Source organism: Nannospalax galili, unplaced genomic scaffold (assembly GCF_000622305.1).
Source record: "Nannospalax galili isolate Female #2095 unplaced genomic scaffold, S.galili_v1.0 scaffold117, whole genome shotgun sequence".
Lineage (NCBI taxonomy): Eukaryota > Metazoa > Chordata > Mammalia > Rodentia > Spalacidae > Nannospalax > Nannospalax galili.
The window spans coordinates 1,415,233-1,433,914 of NW_008341422.1; the positions used below are offsets into that span (position 1 = coordinate 1,415,233).

Genomic DNA, 18,682 nt, shown 5'->3' on the forward strand with positions numbered 1-18,682 from the left:
TTTTTTTTTTTTTTTGCTGCAAATGTTCTTAGATACCTACAGAGTTCATTCTTTCATTTAACTTTGATCTCTGATCAAATGTATCATAAGTCTGGTCGACTTATCACAAGTCTTCTATGATCAATCTGTAAAAAAAAGGACCTCCCTTTCTTCTATTGAGTCTCACTAATTCACTCATATTAATAATTGAAGCAACATATCCGTGTTTATTCTGTATCCACTGGACGAGCTGATACATGAAAGCAGGGAACTCTGGTTCAGATACATATTTACCACCCACAACAATATATGTAGTATGTATTCAAAAAGTATTTGTTGAAGTGAAAAAAAAAAGCAAACTCGGTGGTATGTCAAAGAACTAATATAAAACATTAGAAATATATTTAAGTGGAGCACAAAGTTTTCTATTTTACTGAGGAAATTAAAGCAATGAAAATTCCCGTAATCTCACAACCACATTCACCTAACTACCCACCTAACAACATCCATATACTCACCTTCCTGTCAGGTCTGTCATTGTTGAATACAATCTTTCTACCTACATAGTGGGCTCTGTCTCTCTAGTTCCTGTGTGGATACCGCTCTAACAATTCATTTGCTCTTTTTTTCTCTCACCACAAATTTTCCCTTTGTATGATCATGTCCACCAGCCAGCAAACCCACAGTTACCTCTTCCCTTTAGGGGAGAGCAACAACAATAACAAATATTGCAATCCCCTTCCCTGTCACCTATGTTCTATTTCTCTGTTCCTCTCTGCAGCAAAAGTTGTCCTCACTGTTTCGTCCTAAACTCACACCATGTGGGCTTTTGGCTCTTGGCACTGTAATAAAACAGATGGTGGAGTCATCAATGGCACTGCTAAAGCTGATCCTAACCAGACTACAGCATCTGACACAGCTCACTGCTTCATCTTGTTGAAGGATCGCCGCTTGGCCCTTCACTTTGGGGGATTTCCTCTCTGACTCACTGGCTCATCCTGCTGGTTGAGTCTCTTTTCCCTGAACGCTTTAGAATCACAGGACAGTCTCTGCCCATTTTCTTTCATCTATGAAGTGATGACACTTATTCTCATGGCTTTAACTATCATCCCTACATTCACATATCTTCATAGCAATTCTCAATTCTGGAACTAACTTCTTATTTAAAATCTCCACTTGTCTTTTGTGTTTCTGCTGAAGTAACTTCGGCTTCTTCTAAGGACTTAGGCAAACCCCTGAAGCCGTTCTCAAAGTCACCCAAACCTCAAAGACAACATCCAGTTCTTAATACAGCTCATCTACTTGATCTTCCAAATGGATCCAGAATTCGACCATGTCTCACCATCTCCAGTACCACCACCACGTTCTGAGCCTCCCTAAGCCATCTGGATCACGGCAATGGTGTCCTGATTTCCCTTTCCTTGGTTCCACACTTGCCCCCTCCACTTCCGTTGTGACTCCTGGCCAGCTGTCCGCTTCCACCAGTCCTTACAGTGAGCTCACTACCCTTTCCCTCTGATCTTAGGTACTCTCCATCTCCTCCTGGCACAACCCTCTCCCGACCCTGAGCAAGACAGGCATGTTCTTGCCTTTGTAATGGCTACTTTTTCTGCCTGGAATAGTCTTCCTGATACTGGCTAACTCATAAAATTCTTCATCTTTGCTCAGACAGCTCCTAACCCACAACGCCAAAACTGATCACCAATGTAACTCCCGCATCCACTCGGGAACTTCTCCATACCCTTGCTCAATTAAACAAAACAAAAAGGTACAACTACCTATCAACGTACTACGTACTTATTTTATGTATTTTCAATAAAATGTAAGGGCCACGAGGGCATGGCTTTGTTTTTTCCACCAATGACTGTAGAGCTGGGCCTAGGGCAGCACTGGACCCATAATGGGAGTTAAATAAAACCTTTGCTCTTTTGAAGGTAAGCATCAATCAATACACGGTGTTGTGGAGGGGAAGGCGCTAAAATGGGCAGAGGTCCCAAAGCTGACAGGAACTTTACATGGAAGTTCCACGACGTGTAAACACTAATAGCTAGGGGTTCCGTAGACGCTTAGGAAGTCTCCGCAGCGACCCAGCGTTCCTGCAACCCGCGGGGGTTCGACGCGTTGGTGTAGCAGTAGCGATCCGCCACCGTGGAGTTCGACGGGACGCGCCGGTCGCGGTTTCCGCGCCCGGCCGAGGAGAGCCGCGTAGCCCCGGACCACCCGGCGCCGAGGGAAGCCCCCGCGCGGCCCCCCGCCCCGCCGCCTACCTGAAGAAAGGCGCTGGCCGCCGCGGCGCTCGTAGAGTAGGGCCGGAGCCGGCAGGGTAGCCACTACCCAACCTCCTCAGCTGCGGAAACCGCAGCGCTGGGCCCGCGACCCGGAAGTGCTCGCAGAACCTGGAAGTGACTCCAAGGAGACGCCGGCGGGCCGCGCCCACCGGCAGGCGAAGGGGCGGGGGCCTCCCACCGCGGCGCCCGGCCGTTGGACCTATCACCGGGTATCCGAACCACTGGACACTGACCCGTGCCGAGGTCCAATTCCGGGAACGCCGAGCCCTCGGACCGTAGGCGTCCCGGTCCCGGTGACTCCGCCACATCGCAGCAGGGCTTCTCCAGCTATTCAAAATAGGTGGGGCTGCCACCAGCTGAGCCCCGCAAGCTTTCGGCGCCACGTTCTTTAGCACTCCCAATTTGGGAGGATAGCTATTTAAAACCTGTGCCTAATATTGAAGCAGATACACCAATTCCGAGTCTGCAGAACCTCAAATTCCTTCCTGCTTTAAAGGCAGCGTTAGCCTTTGAGTGCCTGAATGACATAAATGCAAAAGCTCAGGAGGCCTACAAACTAAAGGGGTCCTCCTTTCTGTTTTCATTTCAGCCTTCAAAAATCTTATCCTTGCATCTCTAATTAAAATATTTTAAAAATTATTTATGTAGCCACAGCTGGCCTGGCTACCACTGCCTCCCAAGTGCTGGGATCAAAGGTGTGCCCCACTACACCCGGCTAATTAAAATAAATCTAGATTATGAATACAAATTCTGATTGTAGTTCAAATAATGTTAAAATTTTAAGCATGTTGAATGCACCCCACAAAAGAACATGAAGCGCCCAGCCTGCGGAAGAGGAATGACGTTAGTTGAAAGGCTTTACTTAGCGTAAAAGTTGGTGGTATAAAGATGTAACAAAATGAATCACAAACGAATGTTCCAACTAATTTATTAATATGCATTAATGTTGCAAAAATAAGTGCAACAAATCAGGATACAAATGATTGTATTCCTAAGTAGTTAAAGTAAAAGAAAATATTACATCTCCTTCCCAAATCATGACCAGCTCTACTATTTCACTTACTGGAAGCACATCTACATCCTGCACGTACAGACATCAAAACTGAGTTTCTCACTGTGATAGGACAGTACTAGGCTCCTCAACATCATTGTAGTAGTAGTAACAAAATGGTCACTGTAAGGTAATTTTGTCCAAATGACAGCGTGTGAACTTGTGGTAATGAAAACATTTTTGAAATACATATCAAAGTACAATAGTATCTGATGAACGGAATTGCATTCTGTGTGAGCAACACCCCATGGCCCGTGCAAGCCAGTAGCCCCGAACACTACCAATATTTACGAGTTGGGTTTCTATAAGTAAACAAGCAACTGTTAAAAAGACCTATTTTAGGAAGTAGGTAAACAAAAACTAGAGTAACTGATGTTATTTTCCAAGTTCTTTCTGTCAAGTTGAGTATGCACATGCATAAAAACTTCAAATGCAAAAGTTTTAAACTTCTAGGAAGTCTTTCAGGATAAAGTCAGGCAGCTATCCGAAGCAAAGAGCTTACTATCTTTTTTATTAATTTGACTTTTTATTATTTTTCCATGGCGACAGGGCTCTTACTCTGTAGGCCTGGCTGTCCTGGAACTTGCTAAATAATCCAGGCTGGCCTCAAATTTCCAATCCTCCTATCTCAGCCTCCAGAATACTGCCATCACGTGGCCTGCAAACTCTTGATTTTCATCTGGTGCCTGATTTAAGTGCTGTGTATGAGTTTTTCATAGCTTTCCCCCCCCTGGTCTTTTTGAGTCAGGGTCTCCCTCCCTGTAGCCCCAGCTGGCCTGGAACTTGCTATGTAGACCAGGCTGGTTTAGATCTCACAGAGATCCACCTGCCTCTGCCTCTCCAGTGCTGGGATTAAAGGCATGTGGCACCACACCTGGCTTAAAGAATTTTAAATTAAGTTCTGTAAACAAGAAATTAGGCCTACTGTATATAATTGCAGCAAATGCTCTATTCAAATTTGAGTTACTCTTTATGCTTCCATTCTGCTGTTTGTTACCATTAAAGCTACATTACTTAGCCGCAGCAGAGCAGAAGGTGCATGGCTCCCCCCTAGTCATTTTGTCTTAGCTTAGAACCTGAGTGACAAAGCCCTACTGCCCCCTCAGTTGACTATTGAAGTTCTTGACTCTCCTAGCAACTCTAACTACACAATTTCTGTTTCCTAGAAAGGTAAACTTTTCAACACCAAAACAGTGTTAAACCTGTAAATATGTCGATTCTTATTTTAGCCTTCTGAGATTTGCTTGTGATCCATTTCTGAAATATCTATGTAAAATAGGGGGAAAAAGTACAAAACCAAAGTAGCATGGGGCAGCCACCTCTATCCAGGGCATTGCTCCCTCTTATCCAACCGAACAGTGTCAACTATTTTCTACTTACAACATGGGGAAAAAGGTCAAAGCCACTCTGACTTTCTAATTTTATCAATCATAGCAGGAAACTGCCTGTTCTAGTACATATATTTCTAGTGCTGATTTATCAAGTGAAGAGATAATTTATCAGGAAGACAGACTTCTACATGAACTTGCTTCTCCAAATTCGAGCACTCACATAACAGCGAAATAGTAATACTATACAGTCATTTAAAAGAATTCCATGAAGCAGCCCCCTTCCTTCTAACATGGTGAAGCTAAACAGTGATGCTCATTATAGAAGTCTATGTTAGTTTGCCAACTGTGAAAGGGGCGAACAGCTCTGGAACAGCTCTTTAATTGGAACATTGTTAGCTGCTAACCCATTGTGTTCAGACTGGCTTCTGCTTGGAGAAACAGGAAAATAAGATTCTCACTCTAAGAATTATCAGCATTTTCCTCTTCAATCTATGGCTTCTTTAATCACACGTAGCTCCATATTTCCCTGCTTGATACAAGAGTTCAAACCATCAGCTGTCAAAGTACTTCCTTTAAGAGGGACACATTCCAGGGTAACTAGGTAAGAATTCAGTCTTTAAAGAGGCACTTTTGCTGGGCGTGGTGGCGCACACCTTTAATTCTAGCCCTCAGGAGGCAGAGGCAGGTGGATCTCTGTGAGTTCAAGGCCAGCCTGGTCTACATAGTGAGTTCCAGGACAACTGGGGCTACAGAGAGACCCTGTCTCAAAAAGACCAAAAAAAAAAAAGGCACTTTTCTATGCTGGCTACACTTTACTTAAAATAATACCTCTCTCACCTCCAGGGGTTAAAGGCTTAAATACAGGGCAGATATTTAGGACTTTCCTTGAAGCTTGTTCAGGAACATAAACAGACCACAGAATCAAGTTACACTGTAAGAGAAACTTTTCATACAAAAGGGGCAATCAGAGCCAAAGTGTAACAAAGAGGGTAATAGAAATATAAATTAGACCTGTCTAGTTTATTCATGACCCAGCAAAAAGATAAAAAATTACAATCCTATGCACTTTCACCTCAATCAGCAAAGGAAATTAAAATACAATGATGTGGGAAAATGTTACAAAGAACAAATCAACTTCATGCTTTTTCTCTAGCCAACTAGTTACCATCTAAGGCTCAAAGACAGTTCCCAATTACTGTAGGCACTTCCCTATACCAGATTCCATTCCAGTACAGGTTAAAACAGGTGTGTCCTCTCATCTACCATCTATCATTGTAAATCAAGTGTTATCATTGTCCTTAAGTTTTTTTTTTTCTTGATTTTTGAGCCAAGGGCTTGCTATGTAGCCCAGGTGGGCCTTGAACTTGCAACTCTCCTCTCTCAAACTCACAAGTACTCTAGGGTTCTAGGTATATGTCACCACACCTGACTGTTCCTTTTCCATTTTATTATTTTTAAAGATTTATTTTTATCTTGTGTGTGCCATATGTGTATAGGTTTCTGTGGAGGCCAAAAGAGGGTGTCAGACCCCCTAGAGCTGAAATATGGGCAGGTGTGAGATGCCTGACATGAGTGCAGGGAACTTGGGTCCTCTAGAAGAGCAGCAAGCACTCTTAACCACTGAGCCCTCTCTCTAGCCCCTCCTTCTGAATTTTAATGTTCCGATAGAATAAAGGATACCTCTACTTTTTAAAAATTTAGAAAAAAGATGAGTGTGGTGGCGAGAGCCTTTAATCCAGCCCTCAGGAAGTAGAGGCAGGTGATCTCTGTGAGACTGAGGCCACCCTGGTCCACATACTGACTTCCAGGTGGGGCTGGGACTAGGGAGACCCTGTCAAAGAAAAACAACAACAAATTTAGAAAAACAACATTTTGCAAAAAGTAGGCATATTAGAAAAGTTGAAACTGTCCATATTTTGAAATTTAAAAGCCAAGTACTTAATGTGGTAGAAAACCACTGTTGACGAAGTTCAGCCCATTCTGAGATGATACTGACAGGCAGATGAGAGACTTTCTGAAAATGTTCTATATGCACAAGAACCCAACATGATCTTTCCTCACAACCCTCATCCTAAGTTGAGGAGGAGCTACTCTTGAGTTTACTTCTCCAACACAAGTAAAATGGTTTTAGCTTAATCTACTATAATGTCATTGGTACAGGATCTGCTGGAGCTGCTGGATCCAAGTAAAGAGGCTACAGGGAAATGTTTCACTCAGGGAATCTTCCAGCTTGCCAAGAACTGGTTTTAAGTTAGATCAAGTTTATGACTAAGGAGGACAAAAAAAAAAAAAAAAAAAAAAAAAAAAAAAAGAAAAGAAAAATTCCCTTTTGTAACACTCAAAAATGACAATGGTAGAAGTCATGTGTGTGTTCAGTAAAGGAGAGAATAATCTTCAAAGCTTAGCTCACATCGGTATCAATTTGGCTACTCTAGATCACTCTTGTAAACAGCTTATGGGAAGGGCTGGGTAGGGTGGCCTTCAAATATAGAGAGCATTAAGTTAACCAAGTATGGGTATGCCATGAAAATACATGATAACAATACTAGCTGGATTTGTTGTTTTAGAAAGATTTTTAGGTAATTAAACCATGCTTAGAAGCCTAAATAAAATTAAACCCTGCTTGGAAGCCTAAATAAAATTTATAGCAATGTTCAGTAAAGGTACTTGCCACACAAAACAAAGGGCGTACATATATCAAATATGTCACCCCAAATAGCACAGTAGAATGGTGCTCTAATACTTACAATTACCTAATTTATAGCATCATTAACCATGACCCAACAGGAGCTTGAAAGCACACCATCTCTGCCTAGGGCAGATATTACTGAGTCCAAATAACTTCTGTGGAAGTGTTCTGGTAAAGTGCCCACAGTGAGGGCAGCTTCGGAAGCAGCCCGTGTCCCCCAGAGAAAGATGTGACAACAAACGCTCATCACTCTGCAGCGATACACAGCACTCATGCGTTCGGGGAGGACAATACCCCAGACAAACAGCTTATTTCACATGAGTGAGCAAATCTTAAGAGTGAGCTAGCTTGCTTTCCTTCCTTCTTTTCTTTCTTTCTCTTTCTTTCCTTTTCTTTCTCTCAATAGTTCTGACTTTGGGTCAGAAGATAAAATGTTCCATATATACATACATACATACAAACCCTAATTATTAGCTTCTCAACATCTCTAGTTAAAAAGATGGCTTTCTGACTTGTCTTTAAAGAGGAAAAAGTACAGCGCAACTGTATTTGCACTTTCGCATTAAGAAACAATGTACATTACGGTGAGAGAAAAACTTGAGACGGTACTAGTAATTTACTTAAATTATGGACATGATCTTTGGGTATTCATCACAATCAGTTTAACTGTCCCTTGCTTTAGAGCAACTTAAGTTTTATAAGTTGCCCAGGAAATGTAGTCAACCGTTTACAAAAACAAAAAGTCTACATGCATTTTACAAAATCATGGTCTTATTTACCTGCATATTTTTCCACAAGATAGGTATACATTAAAAATATTGCCCCAAACATAAAAATATATATTATTTCTTTCTTTTGTCACTTATGCATATAAATATTTTACTGAAGATGCATCATTTAATAAACAAATGCAAAAATTGCTTTATATAAAGTGTAGTTCTCTGCTATTTAGCAGTATAAAATGATTATATATTTAGCCATTAAAGGGCTAAATTCAAGAGATTTGCAAACCATACAGCAGTGAACAGTTCCTTGTACAAAAGTCCATTTGGAAAAAGAGTCAAGTAAATTTTGTAACAGATTACATAAAAACACAAGCCAATAAATGCATTAGGAACGCAAATCAGAGCCCCGGTTCACCAGCACACTCTTCCGTCCTATTCGGACTGGATGCCAAACTCACTGCTCACTTTTTGGTTCTTCTTGTTTTCCATTAAGCTCTTGATCAACTCTGTTCAATGAAAAATATGGATAATTAAAAACAAGAAAGACACTGGCAAATGAACAACTTGTTTTTTAGCACAGAATATTATTCTGTTAAAAACCAAAGCTTTGCAAAGGAAGCAGACATAGTAAAAAGATAATCAAACATTATTTCCCCAACCAGAAAGAGAATTCTTATAAGCAGCACAACACTGGCAAGAAATGACTTGTCACTGTTTAAAGATTCCATCAAAGAACATTCTTTATTATCTACATGTACACATAAAAGCTCATGACTGTAATTCCGCTATGGCAGGGGTCTCAGAAGACTGTGAAGAAGAATGGAACTCTCACAAGATTTTGTTAACTGATATAGAAAACTGTCACTAAAGCCACCAATTGAGCAACTAAAATCCTAAAACCAGAAAAAAAAGTGCATATTTACAGAATGGTAGCTATTCTCCGGAACTCACTGGTACACTTTGTCAATGCCTTTTCATTTATTTTGATAGTAAGAAGACATATTGATTCAACATTCAGAAATATCTAAATGAGTATTAAAAACCTCACTGGAATGATTAATGGTGGGTTGGCTGAAGGTCCTACCAAAATTTAGGCACATGGGAATTAAAAGATAACATAATTGCCAAACAATAATTAAAGACAACCCTTCAAATGTGACATACAGCAATGTGTTACACCACGTCTGTAGTAGTTTAACTGATGTGGGGATGTTTAAATCAATCTGCTACAAACCAAGAAGAGACTTTTCACACTTGTTTCCACTACTGTGGTCTTCAGTATTCACTACTGTGGTCACCTGAATATTACCCAGTAAAAGCCCTGGCCTGTTGTAAAAAGACATTAACACCATTTAAACATATTCTTTATGTTGGCATCAAAGATTAAATATGTACTCCTGTGAAGACATACAATATACAGCTAATCTTTTAAAATACTGTTTAGAAGTAACTGAAATATTAATTTTTAAATTCTGTTCAGACATTTTAACAATTGAAAACTGCCTGGTCACACTTGCTACTTGTTAGAAAGAATTGAAAGATTAAAAGGACTGTATTTCAATCCTCAGTTTATACCCTTCCAAACACCAGAGCTTATCATGGGGCCGCTGCCTTACAGAAGCTCTCCACACTTCCCCCTTCTCTCCTCACACCTTCCCATTCCCCACACACCTCTCTCCACACTTCCACACTGCTCCCTTCTCTCCCCTCAAACCTTCCCCTCTTCCCAATGTATCCTTTGAGTTTTTGTTTTAAACAGGTTTCTATATTTAAGTTTAATTGAAAACAATTAAAATTTACCATTCTCAAACTGATGAAGGTTTATTATGCTTCCATGCTAAAAGTTTTGTAAAAATTAAGTGTTGAAAACTATATGTAATGATACTATTAAAGGGAGAACATAAATGAAAGTGGGAAAAAAAAAATCAAGAAAAAATAATGTATTTTTATTAAAAAAAAATTTTTTTTTTGGTCTTTTCCTGGAGCCAAAGTTGGCCTGGAACTCAATATGTACACCAGGCTGACCTTGAACGCACAGAGATCCACCTGCCTCTGCCTCCTGAGCTCTGGGATTAAAGGCATGCTCTACCATGCCCTGCTTATTTCTATTTACTTTTCTGAGCAGAATGAATATTAAGGAGGTGTTGAGAAAGCAGGAGGGGCTCCAAGGGAGGAGTATCCAATATAAAATAATTGTGACAGTTTTTAAGCAATGAATAAAAAGTTTTGAGTTTCACTTTTAAAATGATGCCTCAATTATTCTTTGGTAGTTGATTAAATGCGAAGAACTTTTAAATAGTACATTATACAGCACACTTCCTCAAAAAAGTCCACTTATCTTGAAGCCTAGGAGGTAGCTAGCTTCAAAATATTCAGTAATTCTAGATTATATTTTAAGTTTCAGCTACTTGTCAGACAAATACACAGCCCTGCCTAGAGAGGAATGGGGAGCCACATCACCTACATCACTGCTCACGTCACTGGCTCACTGGCTTAGTATGGGTCAGACTGCAAAGTACCACAGAAATGTCAGATTCCCAACAAAGGGTGTCCAAAACTAGAAATACAGCAGCAACAGAACTGATTCCTTAGGTGGTCAAAATGATACATACAAATCTCTCACCTTAATTGTTAAGATTATATTAAATGTTTGATAATTCAGTTGTTAAAAGCTAAACAAACAAAAAACCCTCTATTAATAAGTGGGTGTGGTGGTACATAACTTGGGAGACTGAGATGGAAGACTGTGAACCTGCCTGGGCTACAGAGTGAGACTGTCTCCAAGAACAAAAAAACCAACCAGGAACAAATTAGACTCAAAGCCTATACTTTCCTAAATTACTATATAAGATGGTAAACTATTCTATTCCTTTGCCTTTCATCTTCTATGCTGAGATATTAATAGATGCTAGATTGTTATGCTCAAAGCAGAGTGTTCAAAATTAAATTTAAAAGGGAAAGCAGAGCATTTAACTGTTAAATGGTACACCGATTTTAGGTATTTATCACATGTACAGTTTGACTGGTTAGAAGGCTATTGAAGCATACAAAGAAAATTGACGTTGGTTAGCCAAAGAATATATACATTGTAAATATAAATATCAACCCCAAGAAAATAAACTGTTCCTGAAAAAAATGTCTACTTCAAAAGCCAAACTCAGAGATTTAAAGAAGTGGTGTGGTGTAACGGGAATCACAGCACTGTTTGGCGTCTTGACCAGAGTTCAGTCATTCCCCTGGTTTCACATCAGTATTCAGCCAAGACAAAGAGAGGAAGAACTTCCATTCCTAACAGGTGTTAGATATGGTACTGAAACAGGGTGAATCCAAGTCATAGTCGGCATAAGGAAATATACGGGATTTGCCCTACATTTGGATTTGGGGAGATATTTGTATTTGCACATGCTATTATCTTTGTCTACAAGCTAACCAACAGATGAGAAGAGTTAGTCTGTGCAATGCAAATGGGCTAGTCTAGATGCAACCCAATCCAGGTGTGCATATACCTTTTTTGTTTCTTTTTAAGCCTTTCTTCTTCATACCTTGGTAAGGAAGAGTTATTTCAGTAAATGCACGTTATTAGAACAAAAACTAGAAAAAAAAAAAAAAGGACTGAAAGTATAATTTTGCAGGCACAACTACTTAACACAAAATACTTAACACATGATGTAGAAAATGAAAACTGACTTACTAAATCTGTTTAGATACAATGAAGACTAAAACCTGAGAGCAACAGAAGAGAGAAACTTTCCTGAAGAGCAGCATGTGACACTGTTTCATGACAGCCTATGCCAAGCCTTTTCAGAAGTGCCAACAGTACGGTTCTAGTCACTGGAAAACATTCAGGTGAAGGTGATGTTTTCAAGGACACTTTAGTTCTCTAGCAATAGGTTTTTTTTCAGTAACATAAATTTCCTCAAATTTGGAGAGTAACATGTTCAAGTTTAGAACTAGACTAGTTTGGTTCAGGACTGGTCACTGGGGAAACTGTCCCTTAGACTGTTAACAGTGCTTAGCACATAAAATGATGCAAACCAGCAATCGTTTCTCCTAGTTCTTCAAACAGTCCCAAGAAAATGGCCACTTATGGGGAAGGTATGGGAAAATGGCTTCTAATTTCTTTGTTACAAAAAAAAAAAGCTGTTCTAAAATACATGAAGAAAGAATATTGAAAACCACTCCTTGTGCATAAAAACACAAAGACCACAAAGAAAGAAAGAAAGAAAGAAAGAAAGAAAGCAAGACATACTGTTTTATGCATTCTGGTATGCCAACATATTCCATGGGAACAAGTTCCGCTAGTTCTGCCAAATTAAAGACGTATCTAATTTTTTGGCTGAATTTTGAGCTATGGAAGAAAATAAAAATGATTATTTCAGTATTTATGACTATAATACATACAAATTTAATATGAGGAATTTTGTTCTTTTTGGAGAGTCAGGGCTCTCAGAAAACTACCTGATAAATGGTCTTGTAACAGCCAGAAGTGTCCGGATAAACCAAGAGGGATGGACAATGATGAGAGACTTCAGGTTTTTCCGTAACCTGGAGATTAAAAAGAAAAAAAAGAAAAAATTTAGAAATTTCTATAAATTGTAACATAAGAAGACATCAATAAGTATGTGCAAGTTTATACAAATTATTGCAAAAAGGCCACCAAAAATTTTCATTCTAAAGACAAGAAAATGCATTTTTGTATTCTGATCATCCTTCCTATGTTGTGAAATCACCCTAACATCTTTTGGCCAAATTTTTGTCTTATTTTGCCCATTTTAAATGCCTCTTAGTACACATGCATTCAGTGCTATCTACCAGGGGAAGAAGTCAATCTGAACATAGAAGTAAACAGCTCTCATTTTTCAAGAGTGGGGAAAAACTGGGACCAATTTCTTCAACACCATAAAAAGCACTGACTAGGGAGAGAGTGGGGCAGAGATGACTAAAGGAACAAGTATTACAAATATCATCATCATCATCATCATCATCGGCCTCTTTTTAAACGATCAAATAAAAACATTTATCATACATATTTCAACATAAGTGACACAGATCTATACATATACATCGATACATATACACTATATATATACACACATATACTCATATAATATGTAGTCTTTTTTTAAATCAAAAAAGCTAACAGCATGTTTATGCATGAAAGGAAATCTATTAATAGGCACAAGTAAACTACCCTGTTTTAGCCGTGGCAAAAATCAAACCTATTGGAAAATTAAAGCTCCTCCCATTAGCATAAACTACTAATTCTTATAGAGAATATTCTCCTAAAGTTTGTTCCAAGGAAAAATTACAGTTAAGTTATTGTCTTTAAGAAAGAGGAACACTGGGGAAATGGATCAGAAGGTAGTACCTACTGTGCACGCTTAAGGACCTGGCATTCATTCCTCACAGCTCATGTAAAGAAAGTCAAGCATGGTGGTGTGGGCTTGTCATCTCAGCAGTGAGGGGTAGAGATAGGCAGTTCCCTGGGGTTCCTTAGCTTGCCAGCCTAGCCTAGTGAGCCCCAGGCTTCAGTGAGACTCAGTTCCAAAAACAAGGTGGACAGCACTGAAGAACGACCTTAGTTGACCTGAGGCTTCCATATGAGCACCTACACACAAGTACATACACACGCATGTACATACCCATGCACGCATGTATGCATGAACATGAAATGTGGTAAGCTACAGAACAAAACTTTAAATGTATGACATTCTCCATCCTTTCCTAAGATGAATTACTAAAATAATGTGTTCCAAATGGTATAAGGAGAAATGAAAAGCAATCTTCTCAGTTTGAAGAATGAGTTACTCTTAATAAAGCAGATTCAAATTAATTTCCTTTGTGACATTCTAAAATGCTGTATTTAGAGAATAAAAACATTAAGAAATTGACAAGCATAATTTAAGAAATGGATATAGTATCTTTAAGTGGTAACAGAAAATAAATTTTAATCTAATCAAGCTACGGTAAGAATCACTCAGATGAGGGTTTGCATTACCTTCTATCAATCTGTTGATAGCACTTCCTGAGCCATCCCAGACTGGGCATTTTTCTTCGAGTTGTTGCACCGTTTAAATAAACTATCATGTAGTTTTCTGCTACTAACAGTTCCAAAGTGCCAATAACGTATCTATAAAAACAAATATACACCTTAACCATCATCACTATGCAAAGCTGTTAGGCTCTTAATTGAACACAATTCCCTTCTTCCAGTTACAGTAAACGCAATCAAAAACGTAAATCTTCAGTAGCTGATATTATGATTACTTAAAACAGAAAATTATAGTGAAATGTTTACAGATTAAATGACACCATATATGGGAATTTTTCAATATTACATAAAGGGAAAGAAGTGGAGTAAGTTGCTAACTGTTGAACTGGGTGACTGACACAACAATCTGACCACTGCTCTTTACTTCTATGTTTGTCTGAAGTTTTTCCCAATAAAGATTTAAAAAACTGCACTGACCCAAGAAAAAGAATGCGCATGGCAATGTAAGAAAACCTTACACTGAGTAAGTTTCTACAATGTTTCTAGCAGTAAATGTGACCTACTAACAGGATTTTTGAGATACAAGTCACCTTTTAAAATTTAACGTATCTGAAAATAATGAAATGAATAGATAATCTGAAATGTACTAATTTTAAAATGAAATTTTTTTCTGCTGGGTTGGAAAATAGATTCATAATGCCAAAGAATAAGGACTTAAAGATTCAGAACTCGGATTATTTGTAAATGTTGTTGTTGCTACATTGTTGGGTTTGTGTACCCCAGGCAAGTGCTCTGTCACTGAACTTTTTCCAGACCCCTTTTGGCTTTTTATTTTTAAGTTGCCCAGGCTAGTCTTAAACCTGATCTGTATATAGTTTAAGCTTCTGCTTCAGCCTCCTGAATACCTGCATCAGAGGCCTGTGCTACCACACCTGGCTTCTATTTTTTTTTTGGTCTTTAGAGACAGGGTCTCCCTGCAGCCCCAGCTATCCTAGAACTCACTATGTAGACCAGGCTGGCTTTGAACTCACAGAGATCCGCCTGCCTCTGCCTCCCAAGTGGTGGGATTAAAGGCATGCGCCACCATGCACACCCAGCTGGCTTCTAAGTTTTACAAAGCTTTAATTCACTTGCTTAAACTAGGGGTCTAATTAGTTTGGAATTCTGCTCAAACCTTTTTTGTTAAGGCATACTTACTTAAAGAGATTGTCCATCAGGTATCTGTAGTTAGGCTGACCACTTTCAGGCATAAAACAGACAGCAAATACAACAATAGCATTTAAACCATCCCCATAATAGCCTGAAAAAGAAATGGATGGTAAAATTATAACATGATTTTCCTCTGAAGATCTATTAATTATTATTTTTTTGTTATGTGCTTGTATATGTCTATGTGTGGGTAGTGCATATGAGTGCACTTGTCCATGGGGGCTAAAGGTATCCCCTAGAGCAGGAGTTATAGGTAGGGTTGTAGGCTACCCCATATGGGTTTTGGGAATTGAACTCAGGTCTTCTGCAAGAGCAGGAAGTGTTCTTACCTCTGAGTCATCTTTCCAGTCTTTACTCTGAACATTTTTTAGAGGACATCTGAAATAAAACATTCTGAGGCAGCTTATATGTAGCCAGTTTAGGGTACTAAACCTAAGAAAACGTGACATCTCTGACATAATTATTGGTGAAGAAAACAGTATAAAAATGGGTTTCAACTGCAATCTTTATACATTAAGTTGACTTCAGTACGGCATTTTGCTTCAGTCATTTGCGCTGTTTATAAACATGAACTGAAAGGATCTGGACATGAAAAGCACTAGCACTTTTACTAGCTTCCTGAACCTAGTCACAAAACATATTAAATGTGATAATTCCACCTGGCAAGATGCCACAATTATCTTCCCCCAAGGAAAATAAAGTGCCATTTCTGAAGGACATTAGGTTTGAACCATAAGGCAATTCCGAACTCAATTTCTATGAATCAGCTGAATTAATGTATGTTCACGGACTTCCTGATCTAGAGCACTCTGCTTTATGAGTAAGAATAAATTAGGCACAAGAATGTAACTGCAAATATTCATGTGATTTGCTTTCAGATGAATGAAGACTGTAGAAATAACTGAGGGAATGCTTTTGGCAAAGCAAATTAAGTGGAAATGATTCCATGTGAGAAAGAAAAAAATTAATCTGCTCCAACTACCTGCCCATTTGGCTGGTATTAGGATTTAAACAAATGTGAAACATTCTACAGTGAGCTGCATTCAACTACCACTAACATCCTGATACTATTTGCCCGGTATCTAGAACAACTTCTAGATATGGTACAGTCAGACTAATAGAGTTTACAACTTGTACTTTCACAGTTTGCTTACTGACTTGTAAATCTCCGACGGGAATGAAAAACTGTGTATCTCATAAGTAAAAGGGACTCCATAAACATGTAATAAACTAGCTCTCTACTGAGGCTAGATGATTTGTTCCAGAAGAAGAGATTTAGTTTTAAGTCTACTGACACTCAAAAAGATTTGTGCATCAATGGTGCAGCCGTTTTATTCATAAACCAAACTGGAAACAACTCAGATGCCCAATAAACTGCAAATGGATAGACAAATGTAGTTTATTTAGGCAACAGTTTATTTAGGCATCTACTCAGCAATAAAGGGAGTAATCTATTCACACAACATTGGTGAATCTCAAAACTATGATGAACAACAAGAAGTATACAGGCGTCATACATTATGATTCTAGTCACACGCAATTCCTTAAGAGGTAAAGATGATCATGGGAATAGATTATCAACAGTGGTTACTGGAGAGAATTTATTGGAAAGATGCATCAGTTTCCTGGGAAATGAAAATGTTCTATATGAGTGTGGTTCACATATGTATGTATATATGTACACAAAGGTTTACATTTGTTGAAACTCAACATACTTAAGATGAGAACACTTTGCCACATATAAATTACAAATGCATACAAAGGGGGGAAGAAAAGCTAAGATATTTTTCAATGCAAACTGCAGTGCTTTAACTCACAGTACATATAAATAATTCTTAAATGTCCTTTATCCTTTTACTTCAAAGCTTTTATAATCCTAAAATGATATGATAAAATTTTATTATTCTTTCAAAATAATGTACTATCTCTAGTTACATTTTCTGAAATCACAAATTTCAGATAGTACATCTAAAAAACCCAAAGTGGAACTGGAGAAATGGCTCAGGGGTTCTAGAGCACAGGCTGCTCTTGCAAAGGACCTGTGTTTTGTTTCCAGCACCCACATGGTGGCTGACAACTGACTCCAGGATCTGATCTCTTTATGCCCTCGGCAGGCACTGCATACTTGTAGTGCATTTACATACATGCAGGCAAAACACTTACACACATTACAACAACAACAACAACAACAACCCAAAGCCTCTCCTATAACTCTTACCTCCGTGGCTAATAACTTTTTTGTAGGGCTCAATGGCTTTCATATCAACCCTGTGGTCCTGCTCGCCAATCCTAAACATCCGCCACCGGCGCCCATCTTCTTTTTCTTCTGCTGCTGTGTATTCAGTAATTGAGCCCTTCCTAATTACTTCAGTAGTTTTAGGTTTTGGAAGATCATCTGTTGAAAGGTTTTTGAATCACAAATTGTTATTTATATAATAAAAGTCAAAATAATATGTTAACCACTTTTCTATCTAGATTATTCAGGTTTTTTTGGTTCCTCCCCCAAGTTGGTATCTTGCTATGCTACCCAGGTTGGCCTTAGTTTCCTGGGCTCAAGTGGTCCTTCTGCCTCAGTATCTCCAGTAACTGGCAGTCCAGGTATATGCCACCACATCCAACTATGTACAGAGAATTTTATTATACCACCTGCAGAATTTTAATTTCTTCCGTAACACAAAAGGCTTGCTCTTACTTAAGGCCAATTTCTGTCTCTGGAAATCAGTTTACTAAAACTTTGTATTGCCCAGTTCAACAAAGCACTGAATTACAGTGCATTGTCTCTCAATAGACTTAGGAAAGACAATTTACAGAGCCATCAAAATCTTACATTGGCCCTACAATGCTTTCACAGATTATTGATGGTAACAGTGTCTGTGACAGTTCCTAGTATAAGTTACTTTAAGTGACTATCTGAGAGTCATTTTTTTTTAAGTGTAAAAATGAATTCTAAAACACTATAATACAAGATAGAAAGTGGTTAACTATTCAGTGATCATTTTTCTTTTGATCAGTTTCATAAAGCAGAAATGTACTTATTTTGTAAGAACACATGCAAAAATTTCTTTGAATGAACACTAGCCAAAGCACCGATGATTAGGTTTAATTTATGCTTGCAGACTGCAGTTAGCTGATTTTAATGAAGTAATGATTTTCAAAATTTTAGTATGATAGTCCTTACCAAAAGATGGGGGAAGGGGAAACCTACTGCATGTTAGTTGTTTCCAAGACAAAGCTGTTAACGGAAAATATCCTTCCAGGAAATGACTACAGCAGCATTAAAGAAAGAAGAGACAAAACACACAGGCAGAAAACTATTTCAGTATCTTTATAAAATATTGCTTCTTACTGGATTGCTTACTGAACCAGTAAAACAGGGAAGAAAAAACAACAAGAACTACAGCACATCACTCTTTCCTAT

At 38.7% G+C, this 18,682-nt stretch overlaps 2 protein-coding genes across 4 annotated transcripts in view; both read right to left on the bottom strand.

The window, feature by feature from the left end:
* Gtf2a2 (general transcription factor IIA subunit 2) overlaps positions 1-2,369 on the bottom strand; it is a 13,534-nt gene extending 11,165 nt beyond the window's left edge. Inside the window, exon 1 of the mRNA XM_008836874.2 lies at positions 2,247-2,369. The gene's annotated coding sequence lies outside the window, so the exon portion shown is untranslated. The remainder of the gene's footprint in view (positions 1-2,246) is intronic.
* Positions 2,370-3,179: 810 nt separating this feature from the next.
* Positions 3,180-18,682, bottom strand: part of Bnip2 (BCL2 interacting protein 2) — a 24,863-nt gene continuing 9,360 nt past the window's right edge. The window contains exons 5-11 of one of the 3 annotated variants that reach the window (XM_008836875.3): positions 17,483-17,659; positions 15,253-15,355; positions 14,062-14,193; positions 12,522-12,608; positions 12,313-12,411; positions 11,570-11,605; positions 3,180-8,569 (exon numbers count right to left, since the gene is read on the bottom strand). In XM_008836875.3, coding sequence (XP_008835097.1) covers positions 8,518-8,569; positions 11,570-11,605; positions 12,313-12,411; positions 12,522-12,608; positions 14,062-14,193; positions 15,253-15,355; positions 17,483-17,659 — 686 coding nt within the window. In that variant the 3' untranslated portion in view covers positions 3,180-8,517. Of the gene's footprint in view, positions 8,570-11,569; positions 11,606-12,308; positions 12,412-12,521; positions 12,609-14,061; positions 14,194-15,252; positions 15,356-17,482; positions 17,660-18,682 lie in introns of all 3 variants that reach the window. The other 2 variants (XM_029565272.1, XM_008836876.3) reach the window with 2 other exon arrangements.